Source organism: Siphateles boraxobius, unplaced genomic scaffold (assembly GCF_051911475.1).
Source record: "Siphateles boraxobius isolate OS27281-9 unplaced genomic scaffold, OSU_SipBor_1 6, whole genome shotgun sequence".
In the NCBI taxonomy this organism is placed as follows: domain Eukaryota; kingdom Metazoa; phylum Chordata; class Actinopteri; order Cypriniformes; family Leuciscidae; genus Siphateles; species Siphateles boraxobius.
The window spans coordinates 36,784,155-36,806,842 of record NW_027509186.1 but is presented as its reverse complement, the minus strand read 5'-3'; the positions used below and the strand labels follow the sequence as shown (position 1 = coordinate 36,806,842).

At 39.5% G+C, this 22,688-nt stretch overlaps 1 protein-coding gene and 1 pseudogene across 3 annotated transcripts in view; both read right to left on the bottom strand.

Annotated features, from left to right (window-relative positions):
• The window catches only part of LOC143716523 (uncharacterized), a 140,718-nt pseudogene extending 139,388 nt beyond the window's left edge, over positions 1-1,330 (bottom strand). The window contains exons 1-2 of the transcript XR_013196003.1: positions 1,135-1,330; positions 623-748 (exon numbers count right to left, since the gene is read on the bottom strand). The product of XR_013196003.1 is annotated as an uncharacterized LOC143716523 (transcript). The remainder of the gene's footprint in view (positions 1-622; positions 749-1,134) is intronic.
• A 4,535-nt stretch (positions 1,331-5,865) lies between these two features.
• LOC143715401 (uncharacterized) lies at positions 5,866-18,876 on the bottom strand. Of its 2 annotated transcripts, none has more exons than XM_077207160.1 (4): positions 18,545-18,876; positions 16,639-16,693; positions 10,066-10,194; positions 5,866-9,843 (listed from the first exon to the last, which is right to left on the bottom strand). In XM_077207160.1, exons 3-4 carry the CDS (start codon positions 10,148-10,150, stop codon positions 8,654-8,656), a joined length of 1,275 nt encoding a protein of 424 aa, XP_077063275.1. In that variant the 5' UTR covers positions 10,151-10,194; positions 16,639-16,693; positions 18,545-18,876; the 3' UTR covers positions 5,866-8,653. The 2 variants fall into 2 exon arrangements, with proteins under 2 accessions (XP_077063275.1, XP_077063274.1); XM_077207159.1 differs by lacking the exon at positions 18,545-18,876 and adding an exon at positions 18,221-18,378.
• Between the last annotated feature and the right edge of the window lie 3,812 nt (positions 18,877-22,688).

Genomic DNA, 22,688 nt, shown 5'->3' with positions numbered 1-22,688 from the left:
GGAGACAGCCTTCGCTCCAACCCTTCTTGAAGGAAGGAAAGCACGACACTCTCCGGGGGTCTTCTTGGTGAGAAGAGCCCAGTTGACGAAGAGGTTCCACTTACATCCCTATTTGCATTTATTTATTTAGCTAAAGCAATAGCTGGATGTCTTTGTCCATTTTAAGGATTTCCTGGAACTTCAAAAGTTTATTATTTCTATGGGTCTCACTTGTGGAGTTTCTGCACGAGGGCGCCCTCCGGTGTCGAGTATGAACGAAATAAATTACATGAGAGAGTTTAGCGTTCCATAATGCTCATATCGTCCTATTTTGGGTAAAAATACAACAAAAACTTTTCTCTCTAAAGATATTTGAAGTAAACATATGCTAATCCATAAGTTTTTATCTGAATGAGTAGCCTACGGTTTTGGAGGTATGGCTTCTCTCCAGTATGAAGTCGCTCGTGATTTCAGTTCAGACAAACCTTTGTAACAATATGAGCATATGTTTTTTTTAATGAATGTTTTGGTGCTGTTTCAGTTGTTTTGCTGCAATAAAGCTCCTCCCACATTCACAACACACATGATTTTTCATGTCAGTGTTTTCAGGTGAAATTTTAGATTATAAAAAATAACTTTTTACCACACTCATCACAGTTGAATGGCTTTTCTCCAGAGTGAAGGTGCAGATGATTATTGAGATCTGTATTTTAAACTTTTTCCACACGGAGTGAATGTGTGCAGCTTTGAAGCTCAGATGATCCCAGATCTGCCAAATTCAAGGTTACTGAGTTCATATTGAAATACTTTAATAATTACACCTCTTAAATTAAATGCATGTTTTTGATTTTGAAAATATAGGCTAGAGCACTGATATGGTCATAAACAGCTCTATAAGAAGGTTGTTAGTTTTTTTAGGAATCCAGATTTAATAAGGATAAAACTAGTGACAGGTTAAAATTTTCAAATAATACATGGCTTAAACAGAAATCTAACAAAGATAACAGAAATCATACACAATATGTACAGACTGAATAGAGGCTGATCAAAATAATGACTAGGCTATATTTAATTCGCTGTACGTTACACTACGAACAATGAACATTTAGGCAACACATAGATCAATTCTTACATTATAAATATAACATCTCTGACCTGCAGACTGGAAATATACGACATCCGAAGAAAATATTCTACATTTGTCCTTCATACACGATCGCTAACAGCGTCACTTTCAGCTTCAGCTGGTTAAAGTTTCAACAAGAACATTAACATAACAATGACATACACTTACAGGGGATCATAATGTAATCGACCATTATATAACGTCGAAGGAAACAAAAAAAAGAAAAAAGAGAGACGAAATTAAACAAATCGAGTGCTCTCGCGCATCTTCTTCTGCGCATGCTCAGTCAGTGCGCGCGGTGTCATATTTCTTAAAGGGGCCGCGGCTAAATTATTTACAACAGCGGTAATGGACAATTCTGCTTCCAACCTGTAGGGCGACCGCAGAGGAAAAGTTCCTTGGTGTTGCTTTAATGGAAAGATTAATTAAAAAGTAAAAAGCTCAACCACTTAGACATCACAGCTTTATGTCACGTCAAAATCAAACTTGTAATGGGCTGCAAACACGATGACAGTGGGTGGTTTTAGTGAGCAATAAGCTTGGGGAAATGAAGGGTACATTGTGTCTGTGACCAGTGTGTACAAGCTTGATGACTGCTGAAAATATGTTGACTATTAAAAAGTAGTGGAGTGTATTAAAGTGTTATTATCATCATGATGCTATGAAGCAGGCTGGACCGAGAGCCGTGGGAGCAAATATTGAATAGGACCTTATAGTAATAGTATAAAATAGTAAACAAGAAACTCTTTCAGTCAACCATCCAATAGTTATAACAATTGCATGATTTATATGTGATTTAAGCATAATAGTCACAGAAGTTCTAGACATGATATAGAATTATTCAGATGAATGATGTTTGATTATAACTCCATCTAGCATTTGGAGTGATCTGGTGCGTTCTGATCATATACAAGCATTTCTGTGGGTTTCTCTGTGGATTTCAATCCTGTAAGCGAGGTCATTCAAAGGTTTCAGGGAGAAGAAGGTCTGTTTTGGATCTTTTTTCTTGGGATCAAACAATCTCTGCCATTATTTTGGTGGGTCTAGAGCTGTGCAATCCCCGAACCAATCCGTCTTTTACAATACCTATGGTTGACATCTTCCTTTAGCTATAATCTTTTACAAGCTTTCATGGCTATAAAGTACATAGCTGGGGGGTTCACTAGTTCTACCAGAAAGGCTCGGGAGAATAAACACTGTAACAATAAATACATTTATTGATAGCCCAGCAAGCAATAAAGTTATTTGCCGTAGGCCCCGTCCATAGCTCGCAATCCGAGGGTCCGGATTCTGCATTTCCTGCCTGAAGACGAAGGCAGGGGCGCAGCCGACCCTCTAGGAGGTATAGGAAGGGACCATCCTGGTGGTGGTGGGGAGGATGGAGGGGAAGGAACCATCTTGGAGGTGGTGGGGAGGATGGAGGTAAATGAAAGTGTCAGCATCTGCGAACTCAAACATGTGTAAGTACCGGTCTTTTATACCGCAAGTATTAGACACGATTGGATAGATGAGAAGGTAATAAGTGACGTAGCAATTGAGTCTTCCTGGCAGAACTTAACGCTAAAGCTTCCATTTCGCTTAGACTGGCTGGAGTCCACTTCATTTATGATCCTAGATTGTTGATTTGGGGTCTGGAGTGCGGAGTTGAGGTTTTTGTGTGGAATTATGTTTGAACAAATCATCTGGAAGATTCATTTGTGTTTGTTTCATTCTCAGATCCTACAGGCCCCTCATCTGAATGAACTTTCAGGTGATTTTTCAGATTTGATGACAAATTAAAATCTTTACCACACTGATCACAGTTACAGTTTTTTTTACAATCGCTATGACAATTTTTTCAATACTTTTAACAAATTTCCTAAACTCTTAACGCACCAACACACCTAACACACAATTGGCAAAACAGTTAATTTCATGCTCAAAATCACACATTGTGAACTAAACTCCAACACCAATATTCAAAATACAATAATACACTAGCAACAATACACTATAGCTGTGCCCCAATGTGAAGGCTGCATCCTCCGAAGGACGCGGACTTCGAAGGATGCAGCCTATTCGTCCTTCGAAGGATGCACCATGTAGCCTTCGTAGGATTTCAATTGCGCAACCAGGTGTTCCCGATTACTACTCCTGGCACCAAGCAACCGAGAGTAAAGCTGCCATCCTGATAATTCATTTGTTATAATTGAATAAACAGCTATTGTAGCACACGCTTGTATTTTGAAATGTATAGCCTAATTGTTTTCATCTGATGTGCATTTTCTACGAGGCCAATAATCTATAAAAGCACAAACCCATGGGTGGAGACACCAGCAAACTGGCTGAACCAAAATATATATATATATATATATATATTTTTTTTTTTAAAGAGCAGATTAATGTCATTTTAGAGGAGGTGGAGCTATACAACATATTTTATTCAGCAGGTTTAAGGGCAGTCATACAAATAAAACAAAAACAAAAAATCCGGGAGATTATTTCTACAAAACCGACTGCAACTAGGGGCATTAAAAGTTCAGGGAAGGAGGTCAGGAAGAAGTGGCAGGACTTTGCCAGCCTTGCTAAAAGGAAAAGGGCACTGCAGAGGACAACATTTAATAAAACAGGTGGTGGGACCAATGATTCCCCGTTCTCACAGCAAAGGAAGAAAAGGCCTTGTCAATACTTGGCACAAGTGCTTCAGATGGCATTTGTGGTGGTATTGACATCCATGGAGGGGTAGGGGTAACTCAACCTGAGCCTGGTCAGGTCCTTCATGCTCAGAGGAACCATCAGTTTCATCTGCCATCTCCCAGCATCTCTCCCTGTCCTCCAAACAACCCCCCCTGGCCTCAGTTTGGCTGGTTTACGTGCATGTCAGCAAGTCATTGACATATTTTTTTAGTTAATCCTATTTCCCCAGTCTTTGAAGCATATTACAACTTTTTTTTTTTTCATTCATTTAATTTAGATTAAAATTATTAGATTCAATTATTTCCTTTTTTGTTGTTGTTTTCTGCCCTTTTTAATTATTTTATTTATAAACTCATTTAAACAAAAAACGAGTAATAAAGTGTACAATAAAGTACAATCAAAACCTTATATTATAATCACATTGCACTTGAATAAAGTTAAATGTGTAATATGCCGGTTGTCCTGCAGGTGACCTCATAACTCTGTCTTCGTACGATGCACTTGGGGATTTACTATTACTCCAGAGCACTCGTAGATCTACGATGATTTTCAAGTGCTACTTAAGTTACGATGCTTTTGGGAAACAGACCGTAATATTAAGATCATTCGTACGATCGTTTTAACTATCTTCTTAGGCTTATGATGCTTTTGGGAAACGCAGCCCTGGTTTGCTGCGTCCCAATTCAGAAGCTGCTTCCTGCATTGCCAGATTACACTTTAACTGTTCAAGTATTGGGTGTTAATTTACGTAAATAATGTAATGAAAATAAAATAAAACATACATAGGCATATAAAGGTTCAAATGTTCACTTATATAGCCTACCTTAATTCGATTTTGTAGGCTATAGTGTATTCTTTTATTATGTAGGATAAATGGACAATAGGCTAAATGATGAATATGAATATGGTAAATATATATTTCATCCCCGTATTATGGAGGGAAAAACCCCTCCATCTGTGGGGGGGAAAAAAACAATCCGTGGCGATGGTTGTGCAATCCGTCCCTTCAGTTTATAAACTGTAGCCTACTCACAATATTTTTTTATGTGTAAACATAAATGTATAAAAAATACACAATTGTATTTGTGTAAACTCACAATAACAAGAAAACTTTGTGCTTTTGTAAAATAAAATAAAAGAATCAGGCTTGCTTTCATGATCTCCGTGAACTGGAGCGAGTCTCAAAAAGAAACTAAAAACAAAATATAGCCTATAAGCCTACCTATACAAAGCTTGAAATGTCCACTTTTAAACGAACAAATTCGAATATAATTTCCAGGTTCTAATTTGGCCTTAGAAAACCAGTAAAATCGACATTTTCCATATTAATTTGTTAATATTTCAAATATTTAATAAAGGGGAAAAAAGTCATAAATAAAAATCTGAAATTACGTCAATATTTTTTATTTTTTTGCGCAGCATTTGGTGTGTAGGGCCTACAGTTCAAATTCAAAATTTGGTGCTCAACTTTGCGTTTTAAAAATAGCCTAACAACCGTTCATTTTTCGTTTTTCAATTGCGGGTTAAAAAAAAGAAAAACGAGTGGACGCAAAAGTAAATATTTCAAATAATGTATTTGTAGAAAAAGTTTGATAGTCTTGGGTCCGTGTACTTTTGCGTCCATTCGTTTTTGCACAAATAAAAGTAGTTGCGAATGATGTATTATTCTTTTCTGTATGACCAGAAATGATAGAGTATTTTAAGTTGTTTCCACTGTTGATAGAAAAATGCAAGCCTCTGTGCCATGCAGTGCGCGCTCCACACTCCGCACAAACACTTGGATATGCGGAATAATCTTGTGTTTATTTATGATAATCTTAGCCCTGTATTATTATTGTCTAAACTGTATTTTGACTTACATTTGACGAATTGCTTTGTTCCTTTTTTTGATAAAAGCAGCTTCTAAATATGTAGCCTAAATGTACTACTAACAATAATAATAATGATAATTATTATTATTTGTGTTTATAATTATAACTATAAATGAGTTCACTGAAGACAGTAATATGTTAATCATAAAATAATTTATGGATGTTTTATTTTTATATAATAAAACCTAACCCTGTGTTTGTGTTAGGCCTATATTTCTTTTTATATGTTTAGTCTTTTATTGCTTATTCTATTATACTGAACTGTTTCCTCCCAAAAAATTGACTTTAAAGGTTACAAGCCTAAATGTTTATTTTTTTTATTTTTAGAAAATTAAAGAAATTATCCATTTAAAAAAATGAAGTTTAAACACAATGCAAAGTATCCCTCATAAACAGGTGGCCTGGTTGAATCATCGTGGGCACGATTTGTTAAACCGAGGGAACAGTTTAAGAATTCGTGAGTACAGTTTATAAACTGAGGGGACGGATTGCAAAACCGTCGCCATGGATTGTTTTTTTCCCCCCACAGGTGTGACTTCCCGGGCTTCACTACGGGAATATAAACTCAGTTGAATGTACAAAAGTGCAGTTCAAATATTACTCCCACTCATATAGCTGTCACAGTTGCTAGGCGACAAGAACAATCGTCCGTCGTTCTTTTTTAAATAAAAATGCTGTCGTCACCGGCGCGCAATGACTTATGGGGTAGGATAGGCCGCGAGGGATCCATTTATGTATCCTTCCTTTCACGGGGAAACGAAGGGTGCATTTGACGTCGCTTTTGAATCAGGATAGCCTTCGTCGCGACGCGATGACGCAACGGGCCTTTGAATACGGCCTTCGAAGGATGCGAAATTGAATTGGGACAGCCTTCATCGCGCCGCGGTGACGCAATCGGCCTTCAAATGCGGCCTTCGAAGATGCAGCCTTTGAATTGCGACATCCTTCGTCGCGCCGCTGTGATGCAATCGGCCTTCAAATGCGGCCAATCAGCCTTCAAATACGGCCTTCGAAGGACGCAGCCTTCACATTAGTAGTGGGAAGTTCGTGGGACAGCAGGCCTCGGTTGTTTCGTCGACATCAATGGCGGCGGCGGACGGCGGCCGTTGTCCGTCGGTGAGCGACTCGAGCGATGCCGGCCAAGCTGGCGGGCGAACCGGCGAGCTTTGGCGGGCAGGAGAAGGCTCAGGGGCGCGCTGAGCACGGCGCTTTTTGCGGTGCGGCACCACAGCGGGCTGAAGTGCAGGCTACGAGAAAGATGCCAGGCGAGTCCTCAGAGTCACCATAGGCATCAGCTCGCAATGAGGGCATCTGCCGTCAGTGAGCGCCAGAGCCGCATGATCGTCACCCAGGGAGGAAACGCAGATGACATGGGTAGAATGAGATCTGGGCTCTGGCTGCAACATAGTGGCGATCGGAGAGCTCCAGTGTGCTGAAGAGTAAACACTGTGTTTGCAGCGTTCGAGGCGGGGGGCGCGCTGATCACAGCGGGGAGCCTGACCGCGCTCAACTACTCTATAACAGTTTGTAGAGAGAGAGAGCGGGACGAACCCCGTGGGGTTTAGCATGTCTGTGAGGGAATGTGGGCGCGGGACAGCAGGCACACTCACTGCACTGAGAACACCGTCGGCCTGGGCTGACTGTATGTGTGTTGGTTTCGTTTTTACAGAAACCGTGGGACATGCATTGTGTAGTGTTTGTGGGCACTGTGTCGTGGGCACATTCACTATATTTAATGCACAATCGACATGAGTCGATTTTATTTGTACGAGCCCTGCACTGCGGGCTGTGTCTGTGTGTAGGAATGAGCACTGAGTCGTGGGCATTTTTATTACACTCATAACACCATCGGCCGTGGCCGGAATACCAGAAAATACACTCTTTATGAGATCTTTCTGGGTCGCCGTAAAAACGGCGTTTGTGTGCAGGCAAGCGGGCTGTGGTACCGGCTTGTTTACTGCTAAATACACTGGAACAGTCGCATTGTTTGGAACTGAACGAGCGAGAAGTTTTGGTGAAAATCAGGCCGCAGAGGAACACCGTCGTTTTCCTAGGGAGGCTAGGAAGTTTTTGAGACCTCGGGCTTTACCTCAATCTTTGACCAGGGCCCGCGTGGAGGGGGGGCGGTGGCCAGCAGAGCGAGAGCGCGGTCTCTGGTCCCGGGCCTGGCGGCGCTGAGAAGCGTTTTACATTGATTCAAAATAAAGGATAATTTTTGGCTTAAATATCTCGTGGAAAAGAGGTTTTCCCCATAGCGTAAGATATTACACGGTACGAGAGAACCTCTCGTAAGAGAACTATTGATTCATTTTTAAAGCAATGAAATCAATTACATGTACCATATGAACTGAATAACTGTAAGTAAAAAAAATGAAGTAGATCTGAGTAACTGCATTTGGTACATTAACAAATAAAAGAGAGAATTTTTTGGTGCCGTTTCAGTTCACCAGCTCTAGTAAAACTCTTCCCACAGTCACAACACACATGATCTCTCACTTCATTACAGTATGTGTTTTCTGGTGACGTTTACAAGTGATCAGCCATGAAAAACTCTTTCCACAGAGAGAACACACATAAGGTTTCATTTGCTCACTGTGACACAGAACATTGTTTTTTAATATGAGTCACTAGATTCTTTGATTGGGTGAAACTCTTCTCACACTGAGTACAGTGGTACGGCTTCTCTCCAGTATGAACTCGCTCATGCACTTTCAGATATCCAGACTGAGTGAAACTCTCGTCACAACACTTGTAAGGTTTTTCTCCAGTATGAAATCTTTGGTGGCGTTTCAGATCACCAGCTCTAGTAAAACTCTTCCCACAGTCACAACACACATGATCTTTTACTTCACTGTGTGTTTTCTGGTGCCGTTTAAAACTGTTCAGTCGTGAAAAACTCTTTCCACAGAGAGAACACACATAAGGCTTCTCTTCTGAATGAACTATCAGGTGTGATTTTAGATCTGATGATGAAATAAAATCTTTACCACACTGATCACAGTTAAATGTTTTTTTCTCCAGAGTGAATGCGCAGATGATAACTCAAACTTTTTGAATCTCTGAAACTCTTCTCACACTGAGTACAGTAGTACGGCTTTTCTCCGGTATGACCTCGCTCATGATATTTACGAGATGCAGAATGAGTGAAAGTCTTGTCACAATATGAGCACTTGTAAGGTTTTTCTCCAGTATGAATTCTTTGGTGTTGTTTCAGAGTGTCAGCTGTTGTAAAGCTCTTCCTACAGTCACAACACACATGCTCTTTCACGACATCATGTGTTTTCTGGTGCCGTTTAAAACTGTTCAGCCGTGAAAAATTCTTTCTACAGAGAGAACACACATAAGGCCTCTCATCTGAATGAACTATCAGGTGTTTTTTTAGAAGTGATGATGAAATAAAATCTTTACCACACTGATCACAGTTAAAAGGTTTTTCTCCAGAGTGAACGCGTAGATGATTCCTGAGATGTGATGTTTGATTAAAACTCTTTCCACACTGAGTGCATGTATATGGCTTTTCTCCAGAGTGAATGCGCAGATGATAACTCAAACCGGTTGAATGTCTGAAACTCTTCTCACACTGAGTACAGTAGTATGGCTTCTCTCCAGTATGAACTCGCTCATGATATTTCAGAGATGCAGAATGAGTGAAACTCTTTTCACAATATGAGCACTTGTAAGGTCTTTCTCCAGTATGAATTCTTTGGTGCAGTTTCAGATAGACAGAACTAGTAAAGCTCTTCCCACAGTCACAACACACATGATCTCTCACTTCATTATGTGTTTTCTGGTGCTGTCTAAAACTTTCCGGCCATGAAAAACTCTTTCCACAAAGAGAACAAACATAAGGCTTCTCATCTGAATGAACTTTCAGGTGTTGTTTTAGATTTGATGATGAAATAAAATCTTTACCACACTGATCACAGTTAAATGTTTTTTCTCCAGAATGAACGCGCAGATGAACACTGAGACCTGATGCTTGATTAAAACACTTTCCACACTGTGTGCATGTATACGGTTTCTCTCCAGTGTGAATTCTCATGTGTCTGTTAAGCTTTGCTTTTTTTGGGAAACTCTTTCCACACTGTGAGCAGGAGTGCAGCTTTTTGACTTTTGGTCCTTGAGTTTTGAAGTCACAGTGTTCCTTTATGTCATCTAGTTTCTGTCTGTGCTCCGTCACTTCCAGATGGTCTAAAATAAACATATTAAGCTGTTAGAATCAGAGAGAAAAAAAAGAGAAAAAAACTTCAGGTCTCTATCTGTGTGATTATAATGTATCTTTGATCTGGAAAGGTCAGTTCAGATATATACAAGGTTATGATCATTTGCATTATTACATTTCTCTATTGGTTTTTATCCATATACTGATTATTAATTCATAGAATTATTTAAGAATCAAGAATGGAAACCAACCTTTTTGTTCCTCTGTATCTTCATGTTTTATTCTGGTTGGTTCTGGATCACTCATGTCTTCAATCTCCTCTTTAATAAACTCCATCTTTAACAACACAGTCTTGGGGTCCTGAAGCTAGTGTTTTGTTGCTAAAATTAACAAACCATCATCATTGCATAAGAGACACTCTGAAACCAAACTGTCTTTTCAAAAGTATTTATTCTTGCAAGAAGGACCCAGTCACCACACAGAAGTTAGCTGTAAAGTGAGTGAGACAACACCAAGAAAGGCGGAGGCCCTTATTGGCCCAAAAGGCCCCCCCTTTACTTAATGACCTCTGCTCCCCAGGGGCCAAAAGTCCTGTACTCAGCCATTCCTGAGGTGTCTCTCTCCTGTATTTCAGATGTATAAACAATTAGGGCTTGGTCAAACCTACAGCTGCAGGATGGGGAAGATAGATAGTGAGATTTGGTTGGCAGTTAACAGTGTTCTTTTCAAGCTATCTCTTGTCAGCTGTTGTTTAGACAATATGATCAAAAGGAACTTTATGGCTCCATTCAGGGTCAGATTGCCCAACCATCTCCTTACTATCTTACCTAACCCTTAGCCTGTGTAAACACGGCTCCCCGTTTCTGTACACAGAATGCAGATCAGAAACCCACATGGCATTTCACTGCAATGTCTATTATTAATCAGTATATATTAAAATTTCCACTACGCCAGAGATGGACTTTATTCGTTAAATATATAAAGCTAAGCAGCTTCTGTTGAATCAACTGCAGAGTCCTGCCTCACACTCAAATATATTTCCATACATCTTTCCCAAAGTGGTAACGCATTCTACAGATATTTTAAGAAATGGACAGGTGGGAAGGTTTTCACCATATATGACACATTCTTGCGGGCCTGAATTAGAAATACAGCTGTAAACACACCATTCACTTGCCAGCTTTTTGTTCACAGTGACAGAAACACATCATAATAGTAGAATAACATATTCACACATTTGGCTACATTATACTTAAATCCCTTATTTTCTGAATATTAAAATATTCAATAAAAATATTAAATATTTCCAGTATTCATTGGTGAATTGTTGTGGGAGGGGCTTCACTGCAGGTGTGAACTTTGATCACTGTGTGATACTGACGCCCACAGGAACAGATACGGTAAAATAAAAGATAAGTTACTGACTTTATAATAGATTAGTTTAACAGCAAACACACATGTGCGTTCTGGCGCAATATGGCTGCCGTCACATCATCCAGGTGATGCTGCACATTGGTGGTGGTTGAGGAGATTCCCTCTTCTATGTAAAGTGCTTTGAGTACCTAGAAAAGCGCTATATAAATATAACAAATTATCATTATTATTATAAAAAAATCCAAATTGCAAACTAAATCCAACCATGTATATTTTATTTAATTTCGGAATGAGTGAGCGAACCTCTTCATGCTCGAACATATCATGTGTCAACCCGCTACACTAACTGTCAGTATGCTTTCACTGGCCTTTGAAAGGCCTTCGCTGACGGAGCCATCTTTGATTTAGCACAAAGATTCGCTGTATCGCTGCCATAGTTTGAGCAAACTCCCCACCACAATCATTCCTTTTAAATAGACTCCTAAGCCTTTACTGCTCAATGCTTTACCAGCTGATGTACCTTTGGACAATATAATTAAAAAGCTAACAACAAACAAAAAAGCTGCAAGTTTTTGCAGTGGTGGCCACTAGCGGAGTGAACTGTCAACAATGATAAGCTAAAGATAAGAGTTCTCCAGACCAACATTAATAAGTAACTATGCGGAAAGTAATGCAGGGCTGATGAGTTTAACACTTCAGCTACTACTATTAACTAATATGGATACAAGCTTAAAGTAAAACTAGGTAACTTTTCAACCTTCATAATATATTTCCAATTCTCTTGTGATGGTACATCGACTTACAATAGGTTGAATGATACGTCTGCCATAGCCTGAAGGGGTCTGTAGCGTTTTTAATCGTACTTTTAAACTTCGGTTTTCGGGTAGTAACCGGCGAACAAAGAGAACTACAAAATTCGACTGCTTTACGGCAAATACGTCACTTCCACCACCACCCCCACTTCCTTAAAATCGGACGTGCGAGCCAAATGTTATAGTCATGGCCGAAGCAGCACAGAAAAACAAGAAAGCAAAGGTTTTATCGGAGCAAAGCAAAAAGAGAAAAAGAGAAAGTGATCGCGTTAAAGGCAGAACGAGGATCAACATTGGGCCAGCGTTTTCTCGCTGGCGTGAGCTGAAGGAGGAGGAGGGGTGCCCGACCGATGCGGACTTGGCTGTCATGCTTTTGGACTAGTAAGTATATTGTTTGCATACTATCTCTTTGTTTTTTTTTGTCTGCCTGACTATGTTACGGAAGCTATCTTATCCTCAGTTTATCTTCATGAATCAAGTAATGATAGTAGAGTAGCGAATTATCAATCTGGTAGCTAGTAAACGATATTCTAGTTTTTGATAGATTCAGTAAAACGGTAACCAATAGACTAGGCTACTATAATGACGCTGGCTTGTAAACGTGATCGTCGCGATCATTTGTCGTTAGAAAAAAAATAAAACCCATGAAATTATATTCATATGACATGCTGAAATATATGCCACTGTTCCTGGGATGAAGACATTTCACACGCAACGCATGCAGAACACCTGCATGTGACCTCCTCCTACAGTGTTCAGGGCTATCATGGTTGTCAACAAATGCACGTGCATGTAGGATGACAGAGTTTACGACAGTAGTAGAGGACAATACTGTTTCCCAACTGTAGGGGGACCCCGAGAGCAAAAGTTACCTGGTGTTACTTTAACTAATCAGGAAGTAAAATCGAATTTAGGACCAAGATAATTCCTTATTGGGTAATCAATAATTACTTAATGAGATTGGCATCTTCAATAACTAATAGGTAATTATGAGGAAAAATAATTACTAATTAATTACTAATCACAACATTACTGTGTCTGAGAGGTTAGCAATTGTCTTTTTTTAACTCTCAACGTGGTCATAAAATGCGTCACTAGCCGCGTTTCCACTGTCGGGGCAGGGCTGGGCCAAGGCTAACAGCGAGCCGAGCCGAGCCAGTGGCCTCAGGCCTTAAGCACCGGGCTTGCGTTTCCACTGCCGGGCCAGTAGCCCCGCAACGCTGCCCTAAACCCCGCCCCTAACACGCCTTTCTGGACCAAACGTCATATAACCCAACCCATTTCACCGGGTATTATGAATTTATTTATTTTTTAAGTTAGGAAGATAGCATGTATATTAACTCACTGGCCGTGGCTGCAATAGTGTCCCGACCTGTCTCGCGAGTCGCCACTAACAGAGGGACAGTGACCCAGCACACCGTCCATTAAGTCGAACCATGGAAAGTTTCTTCTCTGAGCTCCGCTTTGTCCATTGTGCGTTTTAATCGCCTTGTACAATACTGCGCCCGCAACTTTTTTTATTTTTTCCCGAACTTGAAGCGTTGCTCGCTGAATGCTTAGCTTAGAAAATTCAGCAACGATGTATTTTATAACGTCCTCGTTTCTTCACACGCCGTCAAATTGACGTTGTACCCTTTCTTCTGCCCAAATGCTCAGAAGAGCTTTGGTATCTTCGACAGACCAGTACAGGCGATTCTCCATTTCGAGCAGCGATTATTTTGCGCGATATAAAAAAGTGAAATGTGCATCTTGCCGGCTTTGCCGCAGACCATAACTTTCCCTAACACCGATAAACTCCGCCTTTTACCTTGCCCACGCCTCTAGCCCGAGCTGGCCCGCTTTGGCCCAAGGTATTCGACGGGCCAGAAATCCTGGCCGTTTGCCCTGAGTAAGCCCCGATCAAGCCCCGGAAGTGACAGTGGAAACGCGACTGGCCCTGGCACGCACTAGCACGGCTCGGCCCTGGCCCGGCAGTGGAAACGCAGCTACTGATTACTGAAGCAGGGCTGGAGTGGGGCCACTTTTCAGCCTTTCAGTTTCAGGCCTAAGACCGGCCCACTTTTTCCATGGTGGTGGAAATTGGATAAATAAAAGCAACAGATCAGCTCTTATTATATATACAACAGTTGTACTCCGCCAACAAACACATTTTCCACTGGGGTAAACTGCACTGAGCGGTTGAATGCGCTTACTTGATCCGCCATGTTTTTTGTTTTGAAAAGTGTCTTATTTTACCCAGAATGCATTGCAGTGTAGTCCTACTTAAGATACTCAGAGTCTTAAGTGCTTTGTGCAACGGTCTGATTTAGATGTCTACCTGAAGTCTGACTATCTACTGTATCTAAGCCATAGTCAAAGTCTATCTTTGTGAAGGGCATATACCAGGGGTGTCAGTCTCAGATTAGGCAGTAGGCCGGATTTGTTGGAATGAAACCTCGTGGTAGGTAGGCTATTATAATTTTTTATAAAGATTATGCAATCGTGACCGTCCCTCAGGCTTCACTAACGTGATTGGTGCCATAGACTGCACACACGGTCCCATCAAGGCCTCAATGAAGGGCATTTTGTGAACAGAAAGGGGGCTCACAATGTAATTGTTCAGCCAAGTTACTATTGCGATTCTTAATATTCCAGATGAGTAATATTATATCAAATTCTAAAAAAAAAGGCAGTTGACTGACTAAAATCTCTTAGATGGTGTGTGACTGTTCCATTTCACAAATGAGGAAGCAAAATGTCCAGAATCTGTGCATGACTCAAGAATTTTCAGAGATTCACATTTATGCACATTATTTGAACGTGGTAAGGAAAATTATAAATATCAGGCTCACTGTATTACATACACTTATGCTGATCCTAACAGAACTGCATTTTTCCATTATACAGGTGATTACAACAGGATCCTGCTTGGAGACAGGCGTTTTATGACCCCATTCACTGACCCAAACCCCAGACCAGTTACAATGCAGCTCTAGCCAGGACAAGGGCACATAATGAAGTGAACTTTGGCCAACTAAAGGGAAGATTTCAGTGTCAGAAAAGCCTGAGGGTTGCACCTGCATGTGCCATATAACACAACATTGCCAACAACAGAAAAAAAAAAACTTTCATTATATGTTTAATAAAAGGCAAGACAAATATGCTTAGTTCCTTGAGTTTTATTTCAATTGTTCTTTGTAAAGAAAAGCCAGTTATCAAGTCACCTTTTGACTGCAATAAGAGATATTATGCAAGGTCAGCAATAGTACTCTGTAAAAGTGAAATATTGTATTTGCACTTACGCTGAGGTTTCCTTCGAAGCATCTCTATCTTTAGTGCCAGTTTTTTTTCTTTAAGTAGTCAAGTTCTATTTCTCCCCATAATTTTTGTTTATTCAAAATACTCTATTTTCTGTGGAAGACTCCTATTATATAGGGAACAAATATCACCCTGTGTCATTTGCAAGATGCTCACGCCCCTGCCCCTTTTGTCTCAAAATGTATTGTGCCCTTTTCTGATAATTGTAAATAATAATAATTATTATTATTATAAATATTATAATAAATGAAACACACCCTTGCCACTAACAATAATAATACAAACAAATATTATATTTAAAAAAATTTGGCGGAGAAGTGGTAGGCGGAGTTTCCTTTGCAGCGCCTCATACGCATTTAACGGCTCTGGTACGCACTACGCAGCAGTTCGCGCGAGTCTCTTCAAACGAGCAGCCGGTAACGTTTAAGCTAATACGGAAAATTACATTTATCCTACCATCACCATGCTACTCTAAAAGTTGCTGCAGGATGCGAGTTATTCTTAACTACAATAAAAGTATAACTCGATTTCAGACGCATTCTGAGTGACAATGTCATTCGTTTTTATCCAAGGAATAAAAGTGCAAGGGGAAATACATCTTACAGTTAGTTTAATGAAATCTTAAGTCCATGTCCAACTCTAAATTGTGAGGAACTTATATCTTTGATTTCATAGTAACGCTTTACAAAAATTTTTACATCATTAGCCTACTCATGTATGAACTAACATGAACTAACCATGAGCAACACATTTTTTACTGTAGGCTATATCTTAGTTAATACTAAAACTGTTAATTGTTTATTCATGTTATGTCACAGTTAGTGCATTAACTAATGATAAATACAATTTTTGATTTTAATGTTTTAGTAAATCCTGAAATTAACTAAGATAAATAAATGCTGTAGAAGTGCAGTTCATTAGCTAATGTTAACTAATGAAACCTTATTGTAAAGTGTTACTGATTCATGATAGCTAACACGGTCTTTCATACATATAATACATACATTACATTTACAACATCAACAAAACTAAAAATTAATTTTCCATAATTACCTTCTTGATTCTCACTGTTTTGTTTGGTAAAATAATATTTAATATGATCATAATTTCCCTATTTTCATTTGATGTGTTATGTATTCTAATAATTGTATCAACATATTTTCTTAGAATGCCAAGGAAAGAAAGAATAAAAACAAAAAAAATCAAGAAGTAATCATTTTTTTTATTTAGTGCCCTTTTTCGTCCCTCCGCCCCTGCCCCTGAGGAGGTCTGTGCACGCCACTGTTACAAAGTGTTGCACTTTCTTCTCTTTTGATGTAAAGTTAGAAAAGGTCCACTTACTGCACATATTTCAGCCACCACTTTCTTAGGAACAGATAAAAGTGTTGGTGTAAAACTGCATAAAAGAGAAAAACACAATGTCATTACAATGAACTACACTGGGGAAAAATGTGATCAGTAATATTTTTACATTAACATAAGTTTATCAGTTTTCACTTTCACAAGTCATAGCAATTTTTTCTCATTACACAAGATTTACTGTAACAGTTGAAATGACTATACCAGCATATACCTTTACTTTAATGCAGCAACAAATTCTTTTACAGTGTACTAAAATAATTTAAATCTCATTTAATGAAGAAGTTGCTGCTACTGGTCCTGGATGTGTGTCTGGAAGAGCTGAACGCTGGGATGCCCTTCACAATAGGGGCCAGTCAACCCAATAGTCAACCAAGGGCCAGCCCTTCTTCTTTTTTTAAGTTTAAAAAAAAATGTTCTTTTATATTTTTCTCAGCCGTTTTCTTGGTTGCTTTTATAAACAGACAAACATTTATTTAACAGTGCCCTTTTAAAAGAGACTATAGGCCTATAAGTAGGCCTAAAAATAACCATTATGTAGAATATTCTTGTACTTCACTTTCACCATGTTCTAGTGTGGAGACTCTGACATGACAATGAACACCGTAATTATGAAATTATTAAAATACAAAAATATATACTGCAATAAGTTATAAAGACATATAACATGGCCATCACAAACGCATTAAATTTGCCTGCTACTTTTTCCCAGCCCTCTCTCCTGGCTTTTGTAGACTTTGAGGTGTTCCCTGCCGTTTTAATTAAACATTAAAATTCAGCATAAACTTGCACTATTTCTTGCTCTGCTGCGGTGAAAAACTGAGCGTGCTCTTTGGCCACGGTGAGCAGCCAATAGTAGCGTTGCTGATCAATGTTTCTACTATCGATACATATCCCCTTTTAACCCAGCGCATGAACGCGCAATTATATCAGATAACTTAATCCAGCTATACTAATCATAACCGACAGGAGTGTTCGAAGAACCTAATTAGCCGGATCATGATGAGCACGATGACATTATCTTGGATGTCTCGTTTGATCTCGGATGTTTTAAGCAACGTACGAAGAACGGGCCCCAGAACATGGGAAACACTGAAGTATATATACACAAGGGGTGATTGGCAAACAAGACACATCTGGGAACTAATCAACCAGAAAAACTACAAAGGACTACAAAACATGCCATGAAACAGGAAATGACAAAAGTCCACATAAGTCAAGGGAAACACAAGGCAGGAATCATGACAGTGTGAGGGCTAGATAAATGTTTGAAACTCTTCTTACACTCACTCTAAAAAAGATTTACTATGATTTACTAAATTTTTTGGGTGAAACATTTTTTACACTTAAAGGATTATTCCGGTATTTAACACTTTGAGTCTATTTTGTAGTTTGTTTTGAATGAACTAGAGTGGTGGACTTAGAAATTCTGACAATGGGTCCTGCCTCGACTTTTTGACTATTTTAGGATCGCCTCTGACCGCTTCAGAGTGGATGTCTATGGGCATGCTCGAACATGTCCTTAAAACAACTTAACGTTCATTAACAAAACTGTGCAACTCACCGAGTGGTTAGTGGTGTTCGTTGATGTTCCAAAACAAGTAGCGTAGCGAAATACAGTTTCTGTCGTGTTTTATTTGCCATTTTTTAAAATCACATTGATGTCTGCTGAAGGACTCAGTGCTCGTTGATATTACTGCGCTACCGGAAACGGAAAGGGGTCTGTTTACATTTGGTTGTAGTCTTTTCGCTCGGTTCTCCGTCTCTCAGAAGGCTAGCGTGAGCAGATTATGAACGCTTACCGCGAGGGAAGTTCCGGGAACCCTGTCAGATGTTCAAGCTAAACTAGTCATACAAATAACACAATATTGTATGTTGTTTAGCTTACCCCAAGGTCTTCTTCGTCTAGCGTCGGTACAGCTGTCCTTTTCAGATAGAGTTTATTCGGAGACTTTTCTTTTCGAGAACCTGTAGATTGAACATAGTCCTCATCCCGAAAGGGAAAGGCACAAACACGATGGTCAGCTTCTCGAAGAACATCTAAAGGAGTGTTTATGTCAAACCCGAGGAATGAAAGCCACAACTTTAGCCGTTCAGGGTTGTGGAAAGGAAGCCGATGACAACTCCTTTTTGGAGGGATTTTACAGCAGTTTCTGACCGCTCAAATTCTTGCCATATTCGACTGTGACTTTTTTTACGGTGTCCAGCGTCCTTGTTGTCGCCATCAAGTGGTCGGGAGTGTGCTTACGCTTCAGATTCAAATATCGAGCGGAAGTTTATACGCGGTTGTGAGGTATCTGAAAAATAGTTCCACTATAGCAAATAACACGGATTGAAAGCATACATTGCGCCGATATATTTGTTTTTAATTATCAACGAACACCACTAACCACTCGGTGAGTTGCACAGTTTTGAAAACGAACGTTAAGGGTTGTTTTAAGGACATGTTTGAGCATGCCCATAGACATCCACTCTGAAGCGGTCAGAGGCAATCCTAAAATAGTCAAAAAGTCGAGACAGCACCCATCGTCAACATTTCTAAGTCCACCACTGTAGTTCATCCAAAACAAACTACAAAATAGACTCAAAGTGTTAAATACCGGAATTATCCTTTAAAACTATTGATTCATTTTTAAAGCAATGAAATTATTTACATGTACCATATGAACTGAGTAACTGTAAGTAAAAAAATGAAGTAGATCTGTGTAACTGCATTTGGTACATTAACAAATAAAAGAGAGAATTCTTTGGTGGCGTTTCAGATCACCAGCTCCAGTAAAACTCTTCCCACAGTCACAACACACATGATCTCTCACTTCATTATGTGTTTTCTGGTGACGTTTACAAGTGATCAGCCGTGAAAATCTCTTTCCACAGAGAGAACACACATAAGGCTTCTCTTCTGAATGAACTTTCAGGTGTGATTTTAGATCTGATGATGAAATAAAATCTTTACCACACTGATCACAGTTAAATGTTTTTTTCTCCAGAGTGAATGCGCAGATGATCACTGAGACCTGATGCTCGTGAAAAACTCTTTCCACACTGAGTGCATGTATACGGTTTCTCTCCAGTGTGAATTCTCATGTGCTTGTTAAGCTTTGCTTTTTTTTTTTTGGAAACTCTTCCCACACTGTGAGCAGGAGTGCAGCTTATTGACTTTTGTTCCTTGAGTTTTGAAGTCACAGTGTTTCTTTATGTCATCTAGTTTCTGTCTTTGCTCCGTCACTTCCATCTGGTCTAAAATAAACAAATTAATCAGTTAGAATCAGTTGAGAGAGAAAAAAAAGAGACAACTTAGCAGAAAACAAGACATCTGGGGCCCGGTCTTCGTACGTTGCTTAAAACATCCGAGATCAAACCAGACATCCAAGATAATGTCATCGTGCTCATCATGATCCGGCTAATTAGGTTCTTCGAACACTCCTGTCGGTTATGATTAGTATAGCTGGATTGGGTTATCTGAGATAATTGCGCGTTCATGCGCTGGGTTAGAAGGGGATATGTATCGATAGTAGAAACATTGATCAGCAACGCTGCTATTGGCTGCTCAGCGTGGCCAAAGAGCGCGCTTAGTTTTTTTCTCCACAGAAGAGCAAGAGTTATTGCTTGAAGGATATGCAGAATTTGAAAACTTAATTAAAACGCCAGGGAACACCTCAAAGTGTGCAAAAGCCAAGAGAGAGGGCTGGTAAAACGTAGCAGACAAATTAAGTTTGTAGTTAGATGTTTTTATCACTTATTACAATATATATTTGTATATTTTAATACTTTCTAAATAATTAATAACTTTGTTCATTGTAATGTCAGAGTCACCATCCACTACTAGAACATGGGAAAAAGTAAAAGTGAAGTACTAGAATATTCTACATAATAGTAATTTGTAGCCTACTAACTAATCTCTTTTAAAAAGGCACTGTTAATAAATGTTTGCCTGTTTATAAAAGCAACCAAGAAAAAGGCTGAGAAAAAAAAAAGAAAAGAAAAACAAACAGGTGGTGGTCCTGCACCCCCACGTTATACCCAGGCAGAAGAGCTGACCCTTGGGTTGAGTGTGAACCTTGTGGAGGGCATCCCTGGGTTCAGCTCTTCCTCAGACCTACAGCCCGAGGCCAGGAGCAGAACACCTTCACTGCTGGTAAATGAACTTTAAATGATCCTAGTACACTGTAAAATAATTTGTTGCTGCATTAAATGAAGTAGGCCTATAATCCAAATGGCTGTCCAGTCATATCAGCTGTTAAACCTTGAGTAGCAATGAATTGCTTTGACTTGTGAAAGTCTACATGTGTGACTGTGAAACTGGGTTGGAAAACAATAAGAAAAGAATAAGCAAAAAAATGTAACAGTCATACAATTCAAGGGCCATTATTGTAACCCCTCTACGTTTTGCACTTTGGACCAATGTAGTCAGGGTACATTTTTATATGAGACTGGGTTGGAAACTACATAGTTAATGTAAAAAAAAATATGTTGCCATGAGTTATTGATCACATTTCCCCCCAGTGTACTTCATTGTAATGAAATTGTGTTTTCCTCTTTTGTGCAGTATTAAACAATACACCAACACTTTTATGTGTTCCCAAGCAAGTGGCTGAAGCATGTGCAGTAAGTGGACTTTTTCTAATGTTACATCAAAAGGGAAGAAAGTAGCTACAACACTTTGTAATGCCCATTTTCCCCCCAATGCACAGGACAGTGAAGAAACCCTCTCAGGTATCTTTAAGTGCATAAATAACTTTACTTAATTTACACTTGAGTACCTATTATTTCTAATATGAGTTGCAGGAGTCCACATCTACAGAAGAGTCTGCACAAAGCAGTGATGCAGAGGTGGGCAGTGTTGTACTTTCCTTTTAATTTTTGATGCATAAGCCATGTGTTTGACAGGTTTACCCCTACCCCTAGAAAACAGAGTATTTTGAAAATACTTGACAACTTAAAGAAAAAAAACTGACACTGGAGATAGAGTTGCTTCATAGGAACTTCAGAGTAAGTGCTAATATATTATTTCACACAGAGTACAATATATATTATTTGCAGGCAAAAGATGACTTGATCACTGGCTTTTCTTTACAAATAACAATTAAAATAAAAATCAAGGAACTAAGCATATTTGTCTTGTCTTTTATTAAACATTAATGAAATGTTTTATATTTTTTCTGATGGTGCAATGTTGTGTAATATGGCCCAAGCGATGTCACAGGCCCTGTCAGGTGCAACCCTCAGACTTTTCAGATACTTTAGTTGGCTAAAGTTCACTTCATTATGTGCCCTTGTCCTGGCTAGAGCTGCATTGTAACTGGTCTGGGGTTTGGGTCAGGGAATGGGGTCATAAAACACCTGTCTCCAAGCAGGATCCTGTTGTAATCACCTGTATAATGGAAAAATTCAGTTCTGTTAAGATAAGCATACGTGTATGTAATACAGTGAGCTTGATATTTATATTTTTCCTTACCACGTTCAAATAATGTGCATAAATCTCTGAAAATTCTTGAGTCATGCACAGATCCTGGCCATATTTGTGATATGGAACATAGTCACACTAGCCTGGTTCTACCAGACTCTCGTACATTTCATTTGTACAGAGAGTCTGGCACCGCTCCATTGACAAGCGTTAACTTCCTTGTAGGCGGGTATTCTATTGAAGTCTAAAACTATTGGATCTGCCCAGAGTCACTCTATCTGCCATAACCAATCGCTGACGTTTGGTCGTGACATATGTATTTTCCCGAACCCCGTGGGAGGATGGCCTGAAACACAAAACTAAGCAAAGATTGTTCTTGCTCCGGCTTTAACTTCTTGATATTCGGCAGCGTTGCCACAACGGACCGAATGGCTTCGCTCGCATCTTTCTTATTTTGAACTACAACTCAAAATAACGCACGAGTCGACATCAACGTCATCGTTCTCAGCTACTCCCTCTGTTTGATGATTGGCCCGGTAAAAAATTGATCGGAGAAAACCAAAGTCTACAGCGCAATCCCAGACGTAGTACTGAAGGAAAATGAAATTGAGCGGAAGTGCGTAGG

What these genes read in the sequence shown, in the direction of transcription:
- LOC143715401 (XM_077207160.1), bottom strand. Translation starts at nt 10,150, where the DNA reads ATGGAGTTTATTAAAGAGGAGATTGAAGACATGAGTGATCCAGAACCA. An exon ending in AGATACAGAGGAACAAAAAG is followed by an intron (nt 9,844 to 10,065) that starts GTTGGTTTCCAT and finishes TGTTTATTTTAG; the next exon opens with ACCATCTGGAAGTGACGGAG.